Consider the following 16,963-nt stretch of genomic DNA (forward strand, 5'->3'; position numbering starts at 1 on the left):
CCTGCAAACTGGGGGCTCCTTAACAGCATTTGAACAAAGAAGCATCTGGGCAGTTCTGTCTTGCTTGCTTATGTTTTTTACTCTAAACTGTCTGAGAATAACCTCAAGGGTTATGCTTTTAGAGGCTCTAGAAAATGGATGAGGATGTCACCAACTGTCCTAAACCTAAGCATTGCCCAAGACAAAATGTTGGCATTCCAAAAGTGTTCAGGGATCAAGAACATTCTCAAATGCTGTCTTCATGAGCAATGCCCACTTCAGCTAAATCCTGCCCAACTACATTTTCCTCCATGGTGTGTGTGTGTGTGTGTGTGTAGGAAATTCTAACAGCATGAGGCAGGAAAAAAAAGATAAGCGAATGTTGCCTTAGATAAATAGTGCCTCTCAAGCCACTTGCTGCCTTTTAAACCAGGGGTAAAATACAACTTGATTTCAGTATTATTGATATTATTTCTGGCTCTTGAAGACCTACGAGATGAAAAGGAAGCTTTAAAAGCTTTGCAGTTAATTGCTGCTGAGTTAAGTGTTTTTTTTTTTTTTTTTTTTAACACCTTCGTGCTGACACATAATTTAGAAAATCAATCAGGGAGATGAGGAATAAAAATACAGGTCTAAAATACTCCCAGCTAATTACAAAATGCTGTAATAAACTCTGAATGGCCCAGAGCACTGTGGAGGGCCTGAGGCTCATGCTGGGGACTGCTGGGCACCTGGGTGTTGCACAGCAGGGGTGAGAACAGAGGAAGAGAAGGCAGTAGAGACTTGCAGAAGAAAGGCCTGGATCTGCTCTGAAAAACATGTTCCTTGTTTGTCAAAGTCCATCCTGGCATAATATTTCCTCAGAGACTGTCAAACGGTGGGGAAAGGTGGTCCTTTTAGAAAATATCAGAAAGGGAGACAGAACATAAAGACTCCTAACTCTGGGAAACGAACTGGGGGTGGTGGAAGGGGAGGAGGGCGGGGGGTGGGGGTGGATGGGTGATGGGCACTGAGGGGGGCACTTGACGGGATGAGCACTGGGTGTTATTCTGTATGTGGGCAAATTGAACACCAATAAAAAATAAATTTATTATAAAAAAATCGAAAGTGATATTTGATGGGGAATGGGCAGCTAGCTGAGGACAAAGCACAGGCTGATACCCCACAAATGATCCCCCCCAAGGTGGGACAAGTGTGACATTCTTCAGGAATGAGACCAGGTGCTGATGCACAATAAATTGGGAGCTTCTTGAAGAATCTCCCTAATATTGTGTCCCCCTTGCTCTGTCTGTATTCTCTTCCTCCTAAGTGGCTCCTTTTTCCATTTACCAGGCTCCCAGTTTTCTCTACTCAACAGAATGAGCCTGTAAATCATCACACCTGTAAGTCTGCACTTAGGAGTATCCATTCTCCCTCCTTAAGGGGAGGGGGTGCAGTGTGGGGTGATCACGCTCTCAAGGGAACAAAATTTTATTCTTGGGAGGTGAAAAAAATTATTATTTTTTAATATATAAAACAGATAAGCATACAGTGCCCAAACAGATACACAGAATCTGTGTATCTGTGATACTAACATTTCATAGGTGGGGAGAAATTAGGAAAAGTATGTCTGAGGACCCGGTATGATGGTGGGTACAGCAGGAAAAATCCAGGTGGGAAACGTCTGAAGGGCTTTGGCCCAAGTTAAAGGGGCCACTTCCCAGAAGGTCAGTGCTGTGGCAAGAGTCTTTTGGGGGTAAAGAGGTTGAAGAAATTTATTGTGCACCAGTGCCTAGTCTCAGTTATCCATGAGTTAGGAATAGGGTAAAAATTTGAATGTATAATGCAGTGAGTCATTCCAGCCCAGGAAATGAGAACTTTCAGAATTATGCAAGAGGAAAAACTGAAGAAGGAAGGGGAGGAGAGGGAGAAGGGGAAAGAGGGGATGGAGGAGGACGAGGAAGAAGGAGCAGCAACAGCAGTAGCAGCTGTGACATACAGGCATTTCCTGTGCAGATTATTTATCCCTGTTTCTTGGCTTTTCTTGGTTGAACATGTCTGACTTATGCTTTGTGCTAAACTGGAACATTGCCTTGGGAACTGAACTGGGGCGTGTCGGAGGTGGGGGAATGCTTGTCTCCTGGGATCTCCCCTGCAGGACTTCACTCCTGTCCTTCCCTACTCCCTGGCAAAACCGGGCTCTGGGATCCTTCAGAGAATGCAAAGTTTCCCTTCCCTGCCTTTCGCATTTTCTGTCTACTTGGGTCTTTTATTCGCTCTTATTCCTTTCTTGTGGCCGAACAAGCTCTTGGGGCCTGAACTTGAGTCTGACATCAGCCAGGGACACATCCCTGTCAGTGAGTTTTGCTAAGTCTTGCAGATAAATAATCAGCTGGCTATCAGGGCATCCTAGCAGTGCAGTGTTCTTACAAGGATTAAATTAGCACCAAACTTTCAGAAGTGGAGCAAGAAGCACACAGGAAATCACTAACCCATAATTCTAATTCTCTACCTGGTAAATTGCTGAAACAATCAATAGCACAGACAGTCTGGAAGCCCCCTTGGGAAGTTAAGGTGATAAATGTGTTGTAGTCCCATAATGGGAGCGGACGGGGTCTGCAAATGGAGGCCCTTCTCCAGGGGGATGTTGGGGGGCTGCCATGGTAACGTCAGCAGTGTGCTCCTTGTGTCTCACTAGTAGTTCTGGAATGTATTGGGCTAATTAGTCGAAACAAGCCAAAGGAAGGGTTCACTGTGGGGTTGTTCGAGGTTTTGCTACTGTGGATCAGTCACATGATCAGAAATCTATATGTATTCGGGCCACATGAATTTTTCATTGATTACAATAGTGAGTTGGGAGAGTCCCTGCAGGGCAAATGAGTATCAGACTTGATTCGAACATGAATCAGGTGCATTTAAGGCCTTATTCGCATGTCCACTTTGGTCATTAATCCTTTAGTGTTCCAAGGTTATGGCATACTTTTAGTAATACTGGATATTCAGGGATCAAGTTTGTGTGATTGATTACATTGAACTTGTTTTATACCAACTAATTAATCCATGCCGGCTGGCATGGCACCTGGCGGTGGTCAGTCATACAAGGATAATGGTGGACAGATGGTAGGGCCCTGTGGCCCATGCATTCATCACGTGGATCAAACAATTTGTAGGAAACATTTTTTTTTTCTTTCTCAGAATCTCAAGTAGGATGCCCTTAGAGACAGATGTATTGCAATTAGTCATCCTCACATCTTCCGTTGGATGCCTGAGCCTTTGAAGGTAACAGCTGAAGGAGAGCTGAGGATCCCTTTGGGTACCATCTCCAGAAGAGGGATCTGTAGAATGGTGCTACCATCACTGCATCCAAGCCAGAAAACCTGGCTTCAAACCTCACATGGCTGCATTCTATTTGAATGACCTTGGACAAGTCCTCTGCATCCCTTTGACCTGAGTTTCCCCTCTGTTAAATGCAGATGATTCCACCACTCTTAAAAATGAGATTTTGTATTTATATGTGAGAGAGCTTGGTGTATCACAGGCATCGAGTAGATGCCTAGTGTGTTTTCTACAGAAGCGTGTGCTTGGTCCTGGCTAGGGAGTCAGCTACATGCATGAATCCTCAGGGCAGTGTGTGATCCTAAAGGACTCACAAAAGAGATCTGTATCTATTTTCTTGACTCAGACTGACTCAGGGAATGTCCCTGAGGAATGAGGTGTCCTATTCTGTTCCTTATCTTTCTGGTGGCTGTGCACAGATGGTCCTAAGCAGTATGTGTTATTTCTACACATACTCTTTTGGGCAGAACTCCGTCACATGGCTTCAGCCTAATTCATGGGGGCTTCAAGGTGCTGCAGTCCGGGGCTGGGCAGTCACTGCCCAGAGATGCCTTCACTCTGTGCAGGTGCAGGAGTGCTCATCTTTGGTGCTTGGTAAGCTGCCATGGACACAGTAGTAAATGTAGAAGGTCCTAGCACATGGAGGAGAAGGGGTGTGAGATAACAGAAATTAAGGGGACAGGAAAAATGTTGGTTAATCTATCACAAACAGTTTTTTAATTGTTTTACATTAAGAAAACAGCTGTCTACCTCTGGCACCTGGCCTTTTAGCCACTCCCATGAATGAGTGCTTTTAAAGTCAATTCTGTGAGAGTATCTAAAACTACCACTTGACAACCATTTGAGTTCTCATTCATTGTAAAGCATTTCATTGCAATCTGGGACATACCTACTGGGTAAAGTCAGACATACCTGTAGAAAAGTGAAGTTTGACCCTGATAGCATTTCTAAGGTAGGCCTATTTTTATTTGCATTTATTCTGGTGGGAAATTGATAAGAAACATTTAAGATCCTTGGCTCAAGGTTACAGATTAATAGACTGTAAGGGAACAGGACCCAGGAGCCTCACGATCCCAACCACGGCCCTCGGGAGCCATTCACAACATGGATGAACCTAAACTTTGCCTTCAAGCTCCAACTTCTGCAGGTCCATGAAGTTTTTTTTGTTATCCTGTCCATGTTAGTAAATAAATGTCTACTCCCTGCCCCTCCTCCACCCGCCAGCCAAGTTTCCTTTAATGATGGGCATGTTTATGGTAAAATGACGTTATGGAAAACACTTTGCCTTTGAACTGCGCTGTGTGATTGGAAATTATAAGTGATTTCCTCCACTTAATTCCCTAGGAAAACGAGCAGCTGCTAGACTCAGAACCTGCAGTGTGAGGTGAGTGTAAGGCCTGGACTGGGTGTCCACCTTGTTTCGGCTTCCTCCGGGCCACGTGCTCCTAACATTCTGTATTCCAGGACTTAATAGTTTTCTTCATGACCTCCCTATTAAGAGTTGAGTTAAAATGGAATTTTCCTTAATGATGGTAGGTGAAAGCAGTTTCACAGAATCAATTTCAATTTTAAGAGCACCTTGAGGATTACCGGGAGTTTGTAAGTTTTATTAAATTGAATTGTGTTGTATTAATAGGCATTTCTGAAGCCAAGATTCTAGAGTTCAGAATGTCAACTCTTTTCCCTCTTGGCTTCACTTCAATGATTATAATGGAAAAAATGATCTTTAAGTGAGACTTCTGAATGACATGCCTTGCCAGTGATGGTCCTTGTGGAAATACAATTCCTTTAGCCACTCAAGCCTGCTATCGTTTAAAGTTGAGGGTCTGGATTCGTATGAAGAGTTTTCAAGGATTCAGGTCTTTCTTGTTACTTGTATTTTCTACTCAGGAGGTAAAAGGACAATAAACTTCAAGTGTACAGAATGTATCTTTAGGCTTAGCTATCCTCAGGATTAGTACTTGTAGAGAGTAAGACAGTTCTCTCTTTTTGATTGGCGAATGCTGCTGCAGTTGAAGATCATAATAGGTCAAAATGCAGTCCCTTTATAGAAGATTCTTTTTTTTTAATTTTATTTATTTTTTCATGAGAGACACAGAGACTGAGAGAGGCAGAGACACAGGCAGAGGGAGAAGCAGGGCTCCATGCAGGAAGCCTGACATGTGACTCGATCCCCGGTCTCCAGGATCACACCCTGGGCTGAAGGTGGCACTAAACCGCTGAGCCACCCAGGCTGCCTCCTTTATAGAAGATTCTTAAGGTGATTTGCCCTGTTGGTTTGGACCAGGTGGTGAGAAGGAACTGTGTGACCTCCTTTGAAATCTTCAAGGTCATTTGTGTATCTTACAAAGTTAGGGATTCCAAACTTAACTGTGCATTGGAATCACTTAAGGAATTTGCACACCACCCCCCCCCAAGCCCCCAAAACATAAGACTATTAAGATTCCACCCCAGGCAATATGAACTCTGAATTTTGGAGATTGGCTCTGGGGAGTTCATATATTTTTTAAAAATGTACCTCCAGTAGATTTTGATGCAGTCAAAATCCTTTTGGGAATTGTGGTTATTTTGTTTGTTCCTTACATGTAGACTTTGCTCTTCTTTTTGCTCTGAGATGCTGCTCCATCAGAGAGCACTCTTGTGCTCTGGCTTCTTGGACTTGATCAGAGGGAACCCTCAACAGGAGGGAGGAATGTGGTGCAGACGGGCATACAGGCATACCTTCTCTTGACACTACGTACCTCCCCCTGGCCTGCAGCATCTCCTTGGGCTGGCTGTGGCTCTTATGCTCAGGGCATTGCTTCCTGGTGGTGGTACCATCTTCTTCTTTTCTTTTTATTGAGATAAAATTGGCATATAACATTATATGTTTCAGCTGTACAGCATTATAATCAGACATCTGTATGCACAACCAAGTGATCGCCACCAAGTCTGGTCAGTATCCATCACCTTTACAATTGACCCCTTTCCCCCTGGTGATTCCTAGTTAAACTCTTGCTGCAAAACAGCTGAAGCCGAGAGTGTGCAATGAGCTAGAAGAGCTTATGAATGCGATTAATCTGATTTTAATAACTGAGGAAGCTGTATAAAAATGCTAGGACTCAAAAAAAAATGCTAGGACTGTTGCAGTACTTTGTCCCAAGATGGAGAATAACCATAAAAGTCTCTCATGCTGCAGGGAATCTTGCAGTTGTCTCTTTTTACAGAAAAAAACAAGTGTTCCAAATTTGCTCACCCTTTTTGGGGTGATAATTGACTGTTAACAGTGTGCAGTCTAGAAGCCATTTTTAAAAAGAAAAAAACCACAATTATGTTTTGCCTTCATGGAAAGCAATAAGTGAGAGAGTTTAGAATTTTTTTGAAAGAACAACAACAACAAAACAAAGCTAAGCTTATTCAGTGAAGAAAATGTTTTGAAAACAAGTGCACATTTTAGTAAAAAAAAAAAAAAAAATTGCATTATTTGGCGATAGGATTTGTGGAGGCCGAGAAGATTAAGGCCATTCTACCTTAAGTTCAGCGTTAGCACAAGTACAGCCATCTCAGGCCCCTGTCAATAAGAGCAGGGCAATGTTGTGGCCAAGATTACGTATCGTATTGTATCCGAGAAACCACCAAGGAGCCGACACCGATGCAAACACACGAGGGTTTATTTACAAGCTCGAGCTTGGGTCCAAGTGTACCCGACACAGCAGAGCAGGGACTTGGACCCCCAAGGTGGGTTTCAGCTTAGTTTTAAGGGCTGGTCTAGGGGACCTCCAGAAGGGGTGGAGCAATTTCTCAAGTTCTGTTTACATTCTGATATGGGGCTTCCTGCCACAGGCTTGGGCTCTGTTCTCATTCTAATATGGGGCTTTCTAGGACCTTAAGCTGTAAACTTTTTTTTTTTCCTGTAACTGAAGTAATGTAAATTTCAGCTCTTATTCACAGGGGCCTGGGATGGCTGTACTTGTGCTAACACTGAACTTAAAGTGGAATGGCCTTAATTTTCTCAGCCTCCATAGCAATCTTGGGCACAACAGACTGAATATTGAGTATTGTTATTTGGAAATCGCAGTCAATAGTGTATTTCACCGTTTGGATCTACAGATCTTCGTGAAGTTCTGTCCTCCATGAGGACAGCCATTAAATGAAAAAATCTGAGTCAACTGAATGTAGAACTGTGGACTCACTGTGTTAAAACTAAGATTTTGAGAAACAGGGGACCATGTTTAGTTACACTGTGCTCACTAAAAATATTATTGATAATTTTTTGTGGAGGCAAAATATTTTTTGTATTATTGATGAATCAGGTACAACAGCATTATTATGAAATATTTACTTTATCTTCATTTATCTTGTAAAAATTTCAATTTGGGTCTATTTTATAATGTGCAATCATAAAACATATTTTAAAAAGCATCACATTTGTAAATTAGGAAATAGACTTGTGAGGGATTGCACTCAAAATAATTGATTGGTAGGATTGGTAGGATTGCACTCAAATAATTGAAAACTAGGAAAAGATTTTGTAGCTCACTGACTAGATTACCGATGATCATGTGTAATTCTGTGATAATGGTGTTTGAAATAGTGTGGGTCACTATTTATTATGAGAATCTGAAACATTTAGTGTTCAGGTTTTATCTGAGGGACACAGGATGACTTTAGCTGATAGAAATTCTAGTTTATAAATAATAATGGCAATACAGAATGAGATGCATGGAAACTTTATTAGACACCTACTGCATGCCAGGCACAATGCATAGCACTCTTACCTTATTTCAGAATCACAGCAAACCATGTTGTGGGGACTGTTAACTCGTTTTACAGATGAGGAGATTCTGGCTCTGAGAAGTAATTATGTAGGACTGCAGAGATGGCATGGAAGATGCAGACTGGGGACTTTCAAGTCCCAAGTCCAGGATCCTCCTCCTCTTGGCCCCAACATGCAGGCAATACTAAGGGCGCAGAACTGGAACTCGTATCCTAGCTCTGGCACTTGCTGTGTGACAACAATAGGCACAAATCACTTAACTTTTTGCTGCCTCACTTTTCTTACTGTAAAATGGGGCTCAAATTAACAGGTATCTCTCTTCCTGAATTGTTGAGAAGATTAAATGGTACTTAAAGGGCTCATACTAGTGCCTGGAATATAGTAAGCACTCCATAAATATTGGCTATTATGCTCTATCTCCTGCTTCCCCAAATGCTGTTCTCTTGTTAGATTATAGTCCTTTTGGGAGCAACAGATGGCATCTGATTTCTTCTCCCCTTTTCCTTCCTTGTCTCCACTACCAAGCACATAGCCTTGCTCAGAGACAGTGCTCAAGTGTTCATTCATTAGGATTTCAGTTCACCTGAACTTTCCAATCAGTAAGTGTTTATTAGCACCAGTATGGGCAGAGTATGGGCAGAGCCTGTGCACCACTGTTTTGGAGTCTCTCCTCGCACCCCACCCTAAAGCCCAAGAATGATCATGGTCATTCTATCAGCAAAGGAACTGAGGCTTAGCCAAAGGTAAGCAGCAGGGGTGGAAACTAGCCGGAAGTAGAAACAGGTTCCAACACAGGTACTCTGACTTAGAGTCTGTGTGCCCGTCCGATGCCCAGTGTGGAGGTGAATGTCTCCTCAGACACTGTCACCTAAGACGTTGTTCCACATAGTAATGCAAGTCCAATCTCAGACCCACTTTTTGAGACTGAACACTTTAAAACTCACTGAGCAGGGGCTCCTGGGTGGCTCAGTGAGTTAAACGTCTGCCTTTGGCTCAGGTCATGATCTCAGGGTCCTGGGATGGAGCCCCATTTTGGGCTCCCTGCTTAGCAGGAAGTCTGCTTCTCCCTCCCCTCCTCCCTCTGTTTGTGTTCTCTCTCCCTCATGCTCTCTCTCTCAAATAAAATCTCCCCTCTGCTCCTCCCTGACTTTGGTGTCTTTTTTTCTCACACAAATAAATAAAATCTTAAAAAAAAAAAAAATTCACTGAGCAAACCGAACAAATGGAATCTTTGTTACTTTTTGAAAAAATATTTTAATCAATTTATTTGGCACTATTCAGAGATCACAAGCTATTTGGTAAGCATTCCATTATCATTAAGAAGCAAAGGATGGATAATTAATTGAAGGGATTACCCACACAACTAATTTGATGATTTTTAAATTTTGGTCAGATTGAAATGTACAGAATCACATACATCTTAATTAGAGTTATACTAATAAAACCTTCAGTTTTGCCCCTGTTGGTCAGAAGTAGAGACTCCCCACCTCTTCCTTTGGAAGCATCCACTCCCATGGCTTCTAACTGCCTGCGATAACAAGACCAATCACCATCTTTGACTAGGGCCAGAGACCACACAGTCACAATTTTTTTTTTTTAAGAGAGAGATAATGCTTTCCAAGCAGGGGTGGGGGCGGGGCAGAGAAAGAATCTTAAGCATTAGTGCTGAGCCTGACACCGGACTCCATCTCTTGACCCTGAGATCATGACCTGAGCCAATTTCAAGATCCGTTTGCTTTAACCGACTGAGCCATTCAGGCATCCCACACCTATATCTTTTTAAATCATTGAAGTATAATTAACATACAATGTTATATTCGTTTCAGGTATGACTTTTTCCTTTTTTTAAAATATATTTTATTTATTTATTCATGAGAGAGACAGAGAGAGAGACACATAGGCAGAGAGAGAAGCAGGCTCCACACAGGGAACCCGATGTGGGACTTGATCCCGGGACTCCAGGATCACGCCCTGGGCTGAAGGCAGGCGCTAGACCCCTGAGCCACCCAGGGATCCCCAGGTGCGACTTTTTCCAAACTAAAGAAGAATTTCTTAGAGACTGAATGTTTTTTCCATAGGATAGCTTTTAATAGAGCCTCTCTCTGGGCTCAAGTGAACTAATGACTAAGATTAGGAAAACATCAGAATTTTGGGGGAATTTCTAGCCGTTCCTGGATTCAGAAGGAAAAGTCTGGTTGTAAGGATGTCTTGTAGCTCTAGAGATTTGCAAGTTTTGACCCTACTTCTGAGGACCAGTCTAGCACATGATCTCCTTTCTGGCTTCAAGGATTTACTTATCCTGGTTATCTTTCGAACTTTGGAGTGCAGCCTTTCTTGCACTCCCTGGCTGCTGCCTTCTGCTTCCTCAAAAGGTGAGGGCTCCCAGCTGTCCCTAAAGAGTTTGGCCAAAGCCTGGCTATACGTAGGCTGCTCTTCTGGTGCCAAAGTAGAGCTACCCTGCCCTATGTAGCAAAAATAACACATCATTGCAAATCATGTCATGCAATTTGGAGATGACAGGCATCGTGACAAATTACTAAATACATCCAACCTTCCATCCCCGTCTCCACCAATGAGGAGAGAAAGGCTATAATGTACCCCGCACCCCTTGACCACCTCTGACTCCAGGACCAACGGCTGCAGTTTCTGTGACTCTATGGGGAAGGGCAAGGGGCCCTGTGCTCTCTAATGGACCCTCCTGCACACTGATTTTTTTCTCTGTGATTCATCATCCAATAGTTGCGGGTGAGGAAAGCCTGAAGAGTCTTAGATGCACGCTTGCCCTTTCCTTTGGCTCTGCTCTACCTGTCTGTTTAGATTAGACACCCATGAGGCATGTCTACCTCCATTTTCCGTGTAGCATCCACCAATTGTGGATGCTCATGGAACGTGGATGATTGATGACAGTGTTAATCTGAGTAATAACAGGCATTTTGGGTGCAATCTCAAGGAAGCTTCTCCGTACTGAGTCATGGGTACGTGTGTTTGGAGAGGGAAGGAGTCCAGCTAATAGGCAACTGTAGATAGATGCCAGTACTAGGATGGCCCTGTTCCAAACGCTCTCCCTTCAAAACAAAAAACCCTATCAATCCGGCAACCATAGAGCCTTCTCAGAAGCTGTAGTATCAAAACTTTTTTTAAACAGCAGCGCCAATTGTGTGTCAGCTGCTTGAGATTTTAAGTCAAAAGAAGCAAGACTCGTAAAAGGGCTCTGAGGCAGTGAGTATTGAGAACTTGCTGAGTGTCAGCTTCTTTATGTATGTTATCTCAAATTACGTATCATTTACTCCTTTTGGAGATGAGAAGACTGAACTTCTGAGAGGTGGGGTGACTTGCCCAAGTCACATGTGTAGAGACTGAATGTTTGTGTCTTTCCAAAATTCGTATGTTGAAGCCCTAATCCCCCATGTTATGGTATTTGGAGGTTTGGCCTTTGGCGGGTAATTAGGTTTAGTGAAGTCTTGAGGGTGGGATTATAAGAGAGGGAGAGATCAGAACACTCTCTCTGTGAGGACACCGTGAGAAGGTAGCTGTCTGCAAGCCAGGAAGCAGCTCTCACCAGGAACCAAATCAGCTAACACCTTGATCTTGGACTTCCCAGCCTCAGAACTTGTGAGAAATAAGTATTTATTTTAATACTTAATAAATAAAAGATTTTATTTATTCATTTGAGAGAGAGAGAGAGAGAGAAAGAGAGCAAGCACAAGCAGAAGGGCAGAGGGAAAGGGAGAAGCAGACTCCCCGCTGAGCAGGAAGCCCAACGTGGGGCTCATCCTGGGACCTGGAGATCATGATCTGAGCCAAAGGCAGAGGCTTAACCACTTAACTGACTGAGCCACCCAGGCGCCCCAAGTATTTGTTGTTTAAGCTACTCAGTCTGTGGCATTTTGTTGTGATACACTGAGTTAAGACATGTTAAGACATACAGTAAGTAACTAATTCTTGGTCTCCAGATTTCCACACTGCTGATACTAATGTCCATGACCTGGCTATTTGCATCTTCATTTCTCCTCCTCCTCCTTTTTTTTTTTTTTTTTTTTTGAGATTTATTTACTTATTTGAGAGAGATGGAGACAGAATACTGGGGGCGGGGTGAGGGACAGAGGAAGAGGAAGAGAATCCCAAGCTGGTTCTGTGCTGAGCATGGAGCCAGACATGGGGCTCAATCTCACAACCCTGAGATCACAACCTGAGCTGAAACCAAGAGTTGGATGCTTAACTGATTGCACCATCCAGGCGCCCAACCATCCTCATTTATTATCAGTACCCTTCCTTTGGGTTCAATAAAAGAAGTTGTTTTTCTGCTAATGTGGTAGGACAGTCCATGCGTCCATTCGTTTTCTTCCCTTTCTCCAGCACTCCCCCTTGCAAGATGGATGGGGAGAGAGGATCTGTGTTCAGATGATGGGATAATGAGTCACTGTCATGCTGTGAGAGCTATCACTGTCAGCCACAGTATGGTGGCTGCTCCTTCACCTGGAGCCAGGCCTCTTAGCACAATAAAGGCAGAGGACTAAAGCAGAGGTGAGGGTGAAGGGAACCCACAAAAAGAAAGGTCCCCAGATACCCATTAGAGGAGAACTCTGCTGGACCACTTGGCACTGAAATGGAAAAAGGAATGATTTCCACCATCATCTGGATCCTGGGAGTTTCTGTGATCATCTAATAGCAAGACTTCCTTTCTAGGATGAATTATATCTTGTTTCTCCTGAGGTTATGGGTATCATTCTGGGGGGGAGTGTGTCACAGTAAGAAGCCAAGAGGAGCTTAAAAAGAGGTGGGGTGTTTCTTTATGCAGAGATGGCCTCAGGACAGAGGTAAGGATTTTGCTACACTGGGTGGAACATGGCCAAGCAGGGTGACTGAGACCGGGCAAAAGTCACAAAATGAAAATCATAACAAATAAGAATAACATATAATACATATAATAGTAATAAAATACATAAGGCTTACTACCAGATACCTTGGTCCATGAGGAGCCTTGCAGTGAAGAGCTGTGCTCCTTGGCACAGCTATCTTTTGTGGGCGGGAGGGGTTCAAGTGAACCTGTTGGAGATGGGCCAGGGCAGTGGTCTTAGGGACCTCAAGGATGGGCTATAACCAAGGGGGGAGGACTTGATATATGTGCCAATGACTCTGATTAAGTAAAATAGCACAAATAAAGTATCTGGCACCTTGCTGGTGCTCATTAGGTGTTCAGTGTTAGCTTCTCTTATGGGTTGAATTGTATCCCCCAACCCCCAAAAGATATGTTGAAGTTAAAAGCCCCCAATGCTTCAGAATATGACCTTATTTGGAAATAGAGTCCTTACAGATGTGATTAGGATGAGATTTTACTAGAATGGGGTGGACCTTAATCCAGTATGACTGCTGTCTCCAGGAGACAACAGTTGTAGACACATGTCTGGAGAAGGCCATGTGAAGGTGGAGGCAGTGATGTAAGTGCTGCACATGCAAATTGAGGGAGGATCAAGGATTGTGAACAACCCTCAGAGGCCAGGGGACAGGCAAAGGACGGTTCTCCCCTATAGGTTTCAGAGGGAGCATGGTCCTGCCAATGATTTTGACTTCTGGACTCCAGAACTGTGAGACAATAAATTTCTGTTGTTTTAAGCCATTAATTTCATGGTCCTTTTTTTTTTTTTTAAGATTTTATTTATTTATTCATGAGAGACACAGAGAGAGAGGTAGAGACACAGGCAGAGGGAGAAGCAGGCTCCCCACAAGGAAGGAGCCTAATGTGGGACTCCATCCTGGAACCCAGGATCATGCCCTGAGCCGAAGACAGATGCTCAACTGCTGAGCCACCCAGGCGTCCCCATTTCATGGTCCTTTGTTTGGGCACCCCCACGAAATGAGCACGGCTGGTTCCCTCTTTGTTTAGATTTCCTAGATCAGCGCCCAAGGGCGATGTACAGGTGCTTCTATGAGGTGCATCTATAAGGGAAAGCTGAACTGAGTTTTCCAGTGGTGTGAGAGTTAATCACTAGAAACCCTTGGAGAAACAGAAAACAGGCTTTGACAGGGATGTGGAAAAACTGGAACCTTTGTGAGCTGTTGATGGGAATGTAAAAGGATGGCACAGCAGCTACGGGAAAACAGTATGGAAATTCTTCAAAAAATTAAAAATAAAACTGTATATAATCCAGCAATCCCACTTCTGGGTATATATCCAAAAGAATTTAAAGCAGGATTTTATTATTCACAAGGAGTGCCCCCGAACACACCTGACTTTATGCTAATGAAGTGACCCTTGGTGGCCCCTAGATGGCTTCAGGATGGGCACTAGTTGCTAGAAGAATCAACTATGTGATTAGAGGTTGGGAACTTTCAAGTATTTCACCTCTCCACTTCTGGGAAATGGGGGATGGGGGGTGGGTTGGGCTGGAAATCTTTAATCACCAATGGCCAGTGATTTAATCAACCTCGACCAGGTAATGAAACCTCCATAAAAACCCTTAATAGGGTTAGGAGAGCTTCTGGGTTGGTGAACACATGGAGAAGCTGGGAGGATGGTATGACCTGTGAGGGTGTGGAAGCTCCATGTCCTTCTCCCCCTATACCTTGACTTAAGCATCTTCTATTTGGCTGTTTCTGAGCTGCATCTTTTATAACAAAAGTAATTGTAAGTAAGGTGTTTTCCTGAGTTCTGTTAGCTATCCTAGCAAATTACAGAGGTGCGGAGGGGTTTGTAGGACCCCCGCCAATTCATAGCTGGTCATTCAGAAATACTCGTGGCCTGAGAGTTGTGACTGGTGTCTAAAGTCTGGTGTAGGCAGTCTTGTGGGACTGAGGCCTTTAACTTAGGTGACCTGACACCCACTCCAAGTAGATTGTCTAAGAATTGAATTGAATTATAGGACATACAGTTGGCCTCAGAGAATTGGAGAATTGGTTGGTGTCAGAAAATATCTCAGACTCCGTGGCTTCTCTTGGTCTGAAATGAGTTCAGTTTGGATTTCTCCAAGTAGAAGATGCTAGCTCTAGAGAGAAGGTAGGGCTTACAGCCCAGCCAGGCAGTGGCGATATGAATAGTAGCAAAGATGACCAAATAGGGGGCTAATGTTTGGGTTATTGTGTGTCACACTGACCCTGACCAGCCAGGTAGACATAACCAGGGTGACTCTTCCTGTCAGGTGCCTCATTCCCACCTGTGATGCTCAGAGAGACCATGAGCCCTGAAAAACACCGTATTTTTTTGTGATGTCACCTCTGGAATGTTCTGAGTGTTTTGGTGACCAACTCCTACATAGGACCTATACCTGGCACCTAACATTGGTATGGCTTTTTACTTGAGATAGAAGTAATAACCTTAGAAAAGGTATTAGGTATGGGTATCTCTGCTCCAAAGACTTTTTGGAAGGTTTTTAACACCAACTATAAAATCTGTCTTAATTTCTGTCTAGAGATTGATAAGCATCTTTTCAGATACTATCTTCACATTGTTTCAGACTCAGATTTTCATAATGTACATAGTTGACAAGAGGGGATAAGTGAATAGAAAGTCATCTGTTTTTCAGATTGAGCAATTGAAGCTCAGAGGATGGGCTGGGAAGCAGATATCGTTTTATTTTCTCTTTTCCCACAGCACTCGAGGCCAAGTATTGCAAGAAAAAGAGATACCAGATCTGAAAGCCTAGAAATTCCAATCAATGTGGTTCTGCCTCAGGTAGGGATAATCACAGAAGGGTGCAACTTCCTTGTAACCGGAATAACCCTCCTCTTTCAAGACTGTAGCAAGATATTGTAGAATGAACAGGGTAGTCGGGACCTCTAGTTGCCAACTAGCTGTGTGCCAAGGGGAATTCACTTAGCTACTCTGGGTCTTCAGTTTGTCATCCCTCAAATGAGGAAGGTGGGTTCGGTGACCTGGTAAGACCTCTCAGCCCTCATAATGCTTACAGTTTCTATGACACTCTGAAGTAAGCCACATTCTTCCCAGACTTCAATGTTTTGGTGCTTGCTATTGTACAACCATTCCGGATTTCTGGGAGAGAATTAGAACTGAGACTTGGAACCAAATGCATATGACTGAATCCATGAGTAGAAAGCCCAGGACGTGGACCAAGAGGTACAGGGTGATTTGGAGGTGCCAAGGGAATTGAGGCCTGCTGGATACAAAGACAGAGTGGAAGGGGAACTCAGAAAGGAGGCCCGTAAACGGATGAAGTCTTGACAGTCTGGAGAGTCTCAGGTGTTGTCCTGCTAAGCAGCCGTTTCCTTGGTGGGGTTCTCCTGACTGGATTGTTTCTCCTGCTGCTATGTCACAAAGGGGCAGCCTTGCTTCTCTAGAGTCACCTAAGGCACTGTTGGAAGATCATGGCTGTGCAACCAGAGGGGCTGAAATGTAGGCTGGAGGAATCCAATGCAGAGGTAACTACCTGAAAGCGAGGTACAGGGTGTGTAGGAACAGGATCGAGTACCAGTGGGCATCCTATATATATACTTATTTATTTATAGTAACATATATTTAATATATAATTACATATATAATATATAACTACATAATTATATCTAGTACACATAACAAAATGATATATACATGTTTTCTAAAGCCGTATCTTAAGGATTTTGTGAAGAACAAGATGACAAAGAAGAACTCTGTCATTCTTTCAATAGGTGGAGATAATTGTAACAGTCTGGGCAAGTATATTCAGTAGGAGGGAAAGACAGGACAAAAGAACATTCTGGCTCTTTGTTTTCCCCTTATCCTTATAACTTTGTAGTGAGCAGCCACTTCATCAGTTTCAGCTCATGAAGCCTAGACTATAAGCTACTTTGTCCTGATCATTAGACAGGATGGCTTGCCCACAGGGTTCCTACAGCTCAAGGAACCTTGCTTTAGGTCTGATTCTTTCCACTGAAATGCCATGTAGTTCTGCTGGCCACTACTCCCCTGAGGGTGGGTGTTGT

The 16,963-nt window shown here is 43.5% G+C and overlaps 1 protein-coding gene across 8 annotated transcripts in view; it reads left to right on the plus strand.

Moving 5' to 3' along the window:
- The window catches only part of CBY2 (chibby family member 2), a 103,258-nt gene that overhangs the window by 76,884 nt on the left and 9,411 nt on the right, over positions 1–16,963 (plus strand). For 4 of the 8 annotated variants that reach the window (XM_072783054.1, XM_072783055.1, XM_072783056.1 and 1 more), the window contains exons 3-4: positions 15,639–15,719; positions 16,323–16,423. The exons of 2 other annotated variants lie outside the window; for them this stretch is intronic. In XM_072783054.1, the coding sequence (XP_072639155.1) occupies positions 16,370–16,423 (54 nt within the window). In that variant the 5' untranslated portion in view covers positions 15,639–15,719; positions 16,323–16,369. Of the gene's footprint in view, positions 1–15,169; positions 15,329–15,638; positions 15,720–16,322; positions 16,424–16,963 lie in introns of those variants that run through there. 2 more of the 8 variants (XM_072783049.1, XM_072783050.1) reach the window with 2 other exon arrangements.

Source organism: Canis lupus, chromosome 17 (genome assembly GCF_048164855.1).
Source record: "Canis lupus baileyi chromosome 17, mCanLup2.hap1, whole genome shotgun sequence".
Lineage (NCBI taxonomy): Eukaryota > Metazoa > Chordata > Mammalia > Carnivora > Canidae > Canis > Canis lupus.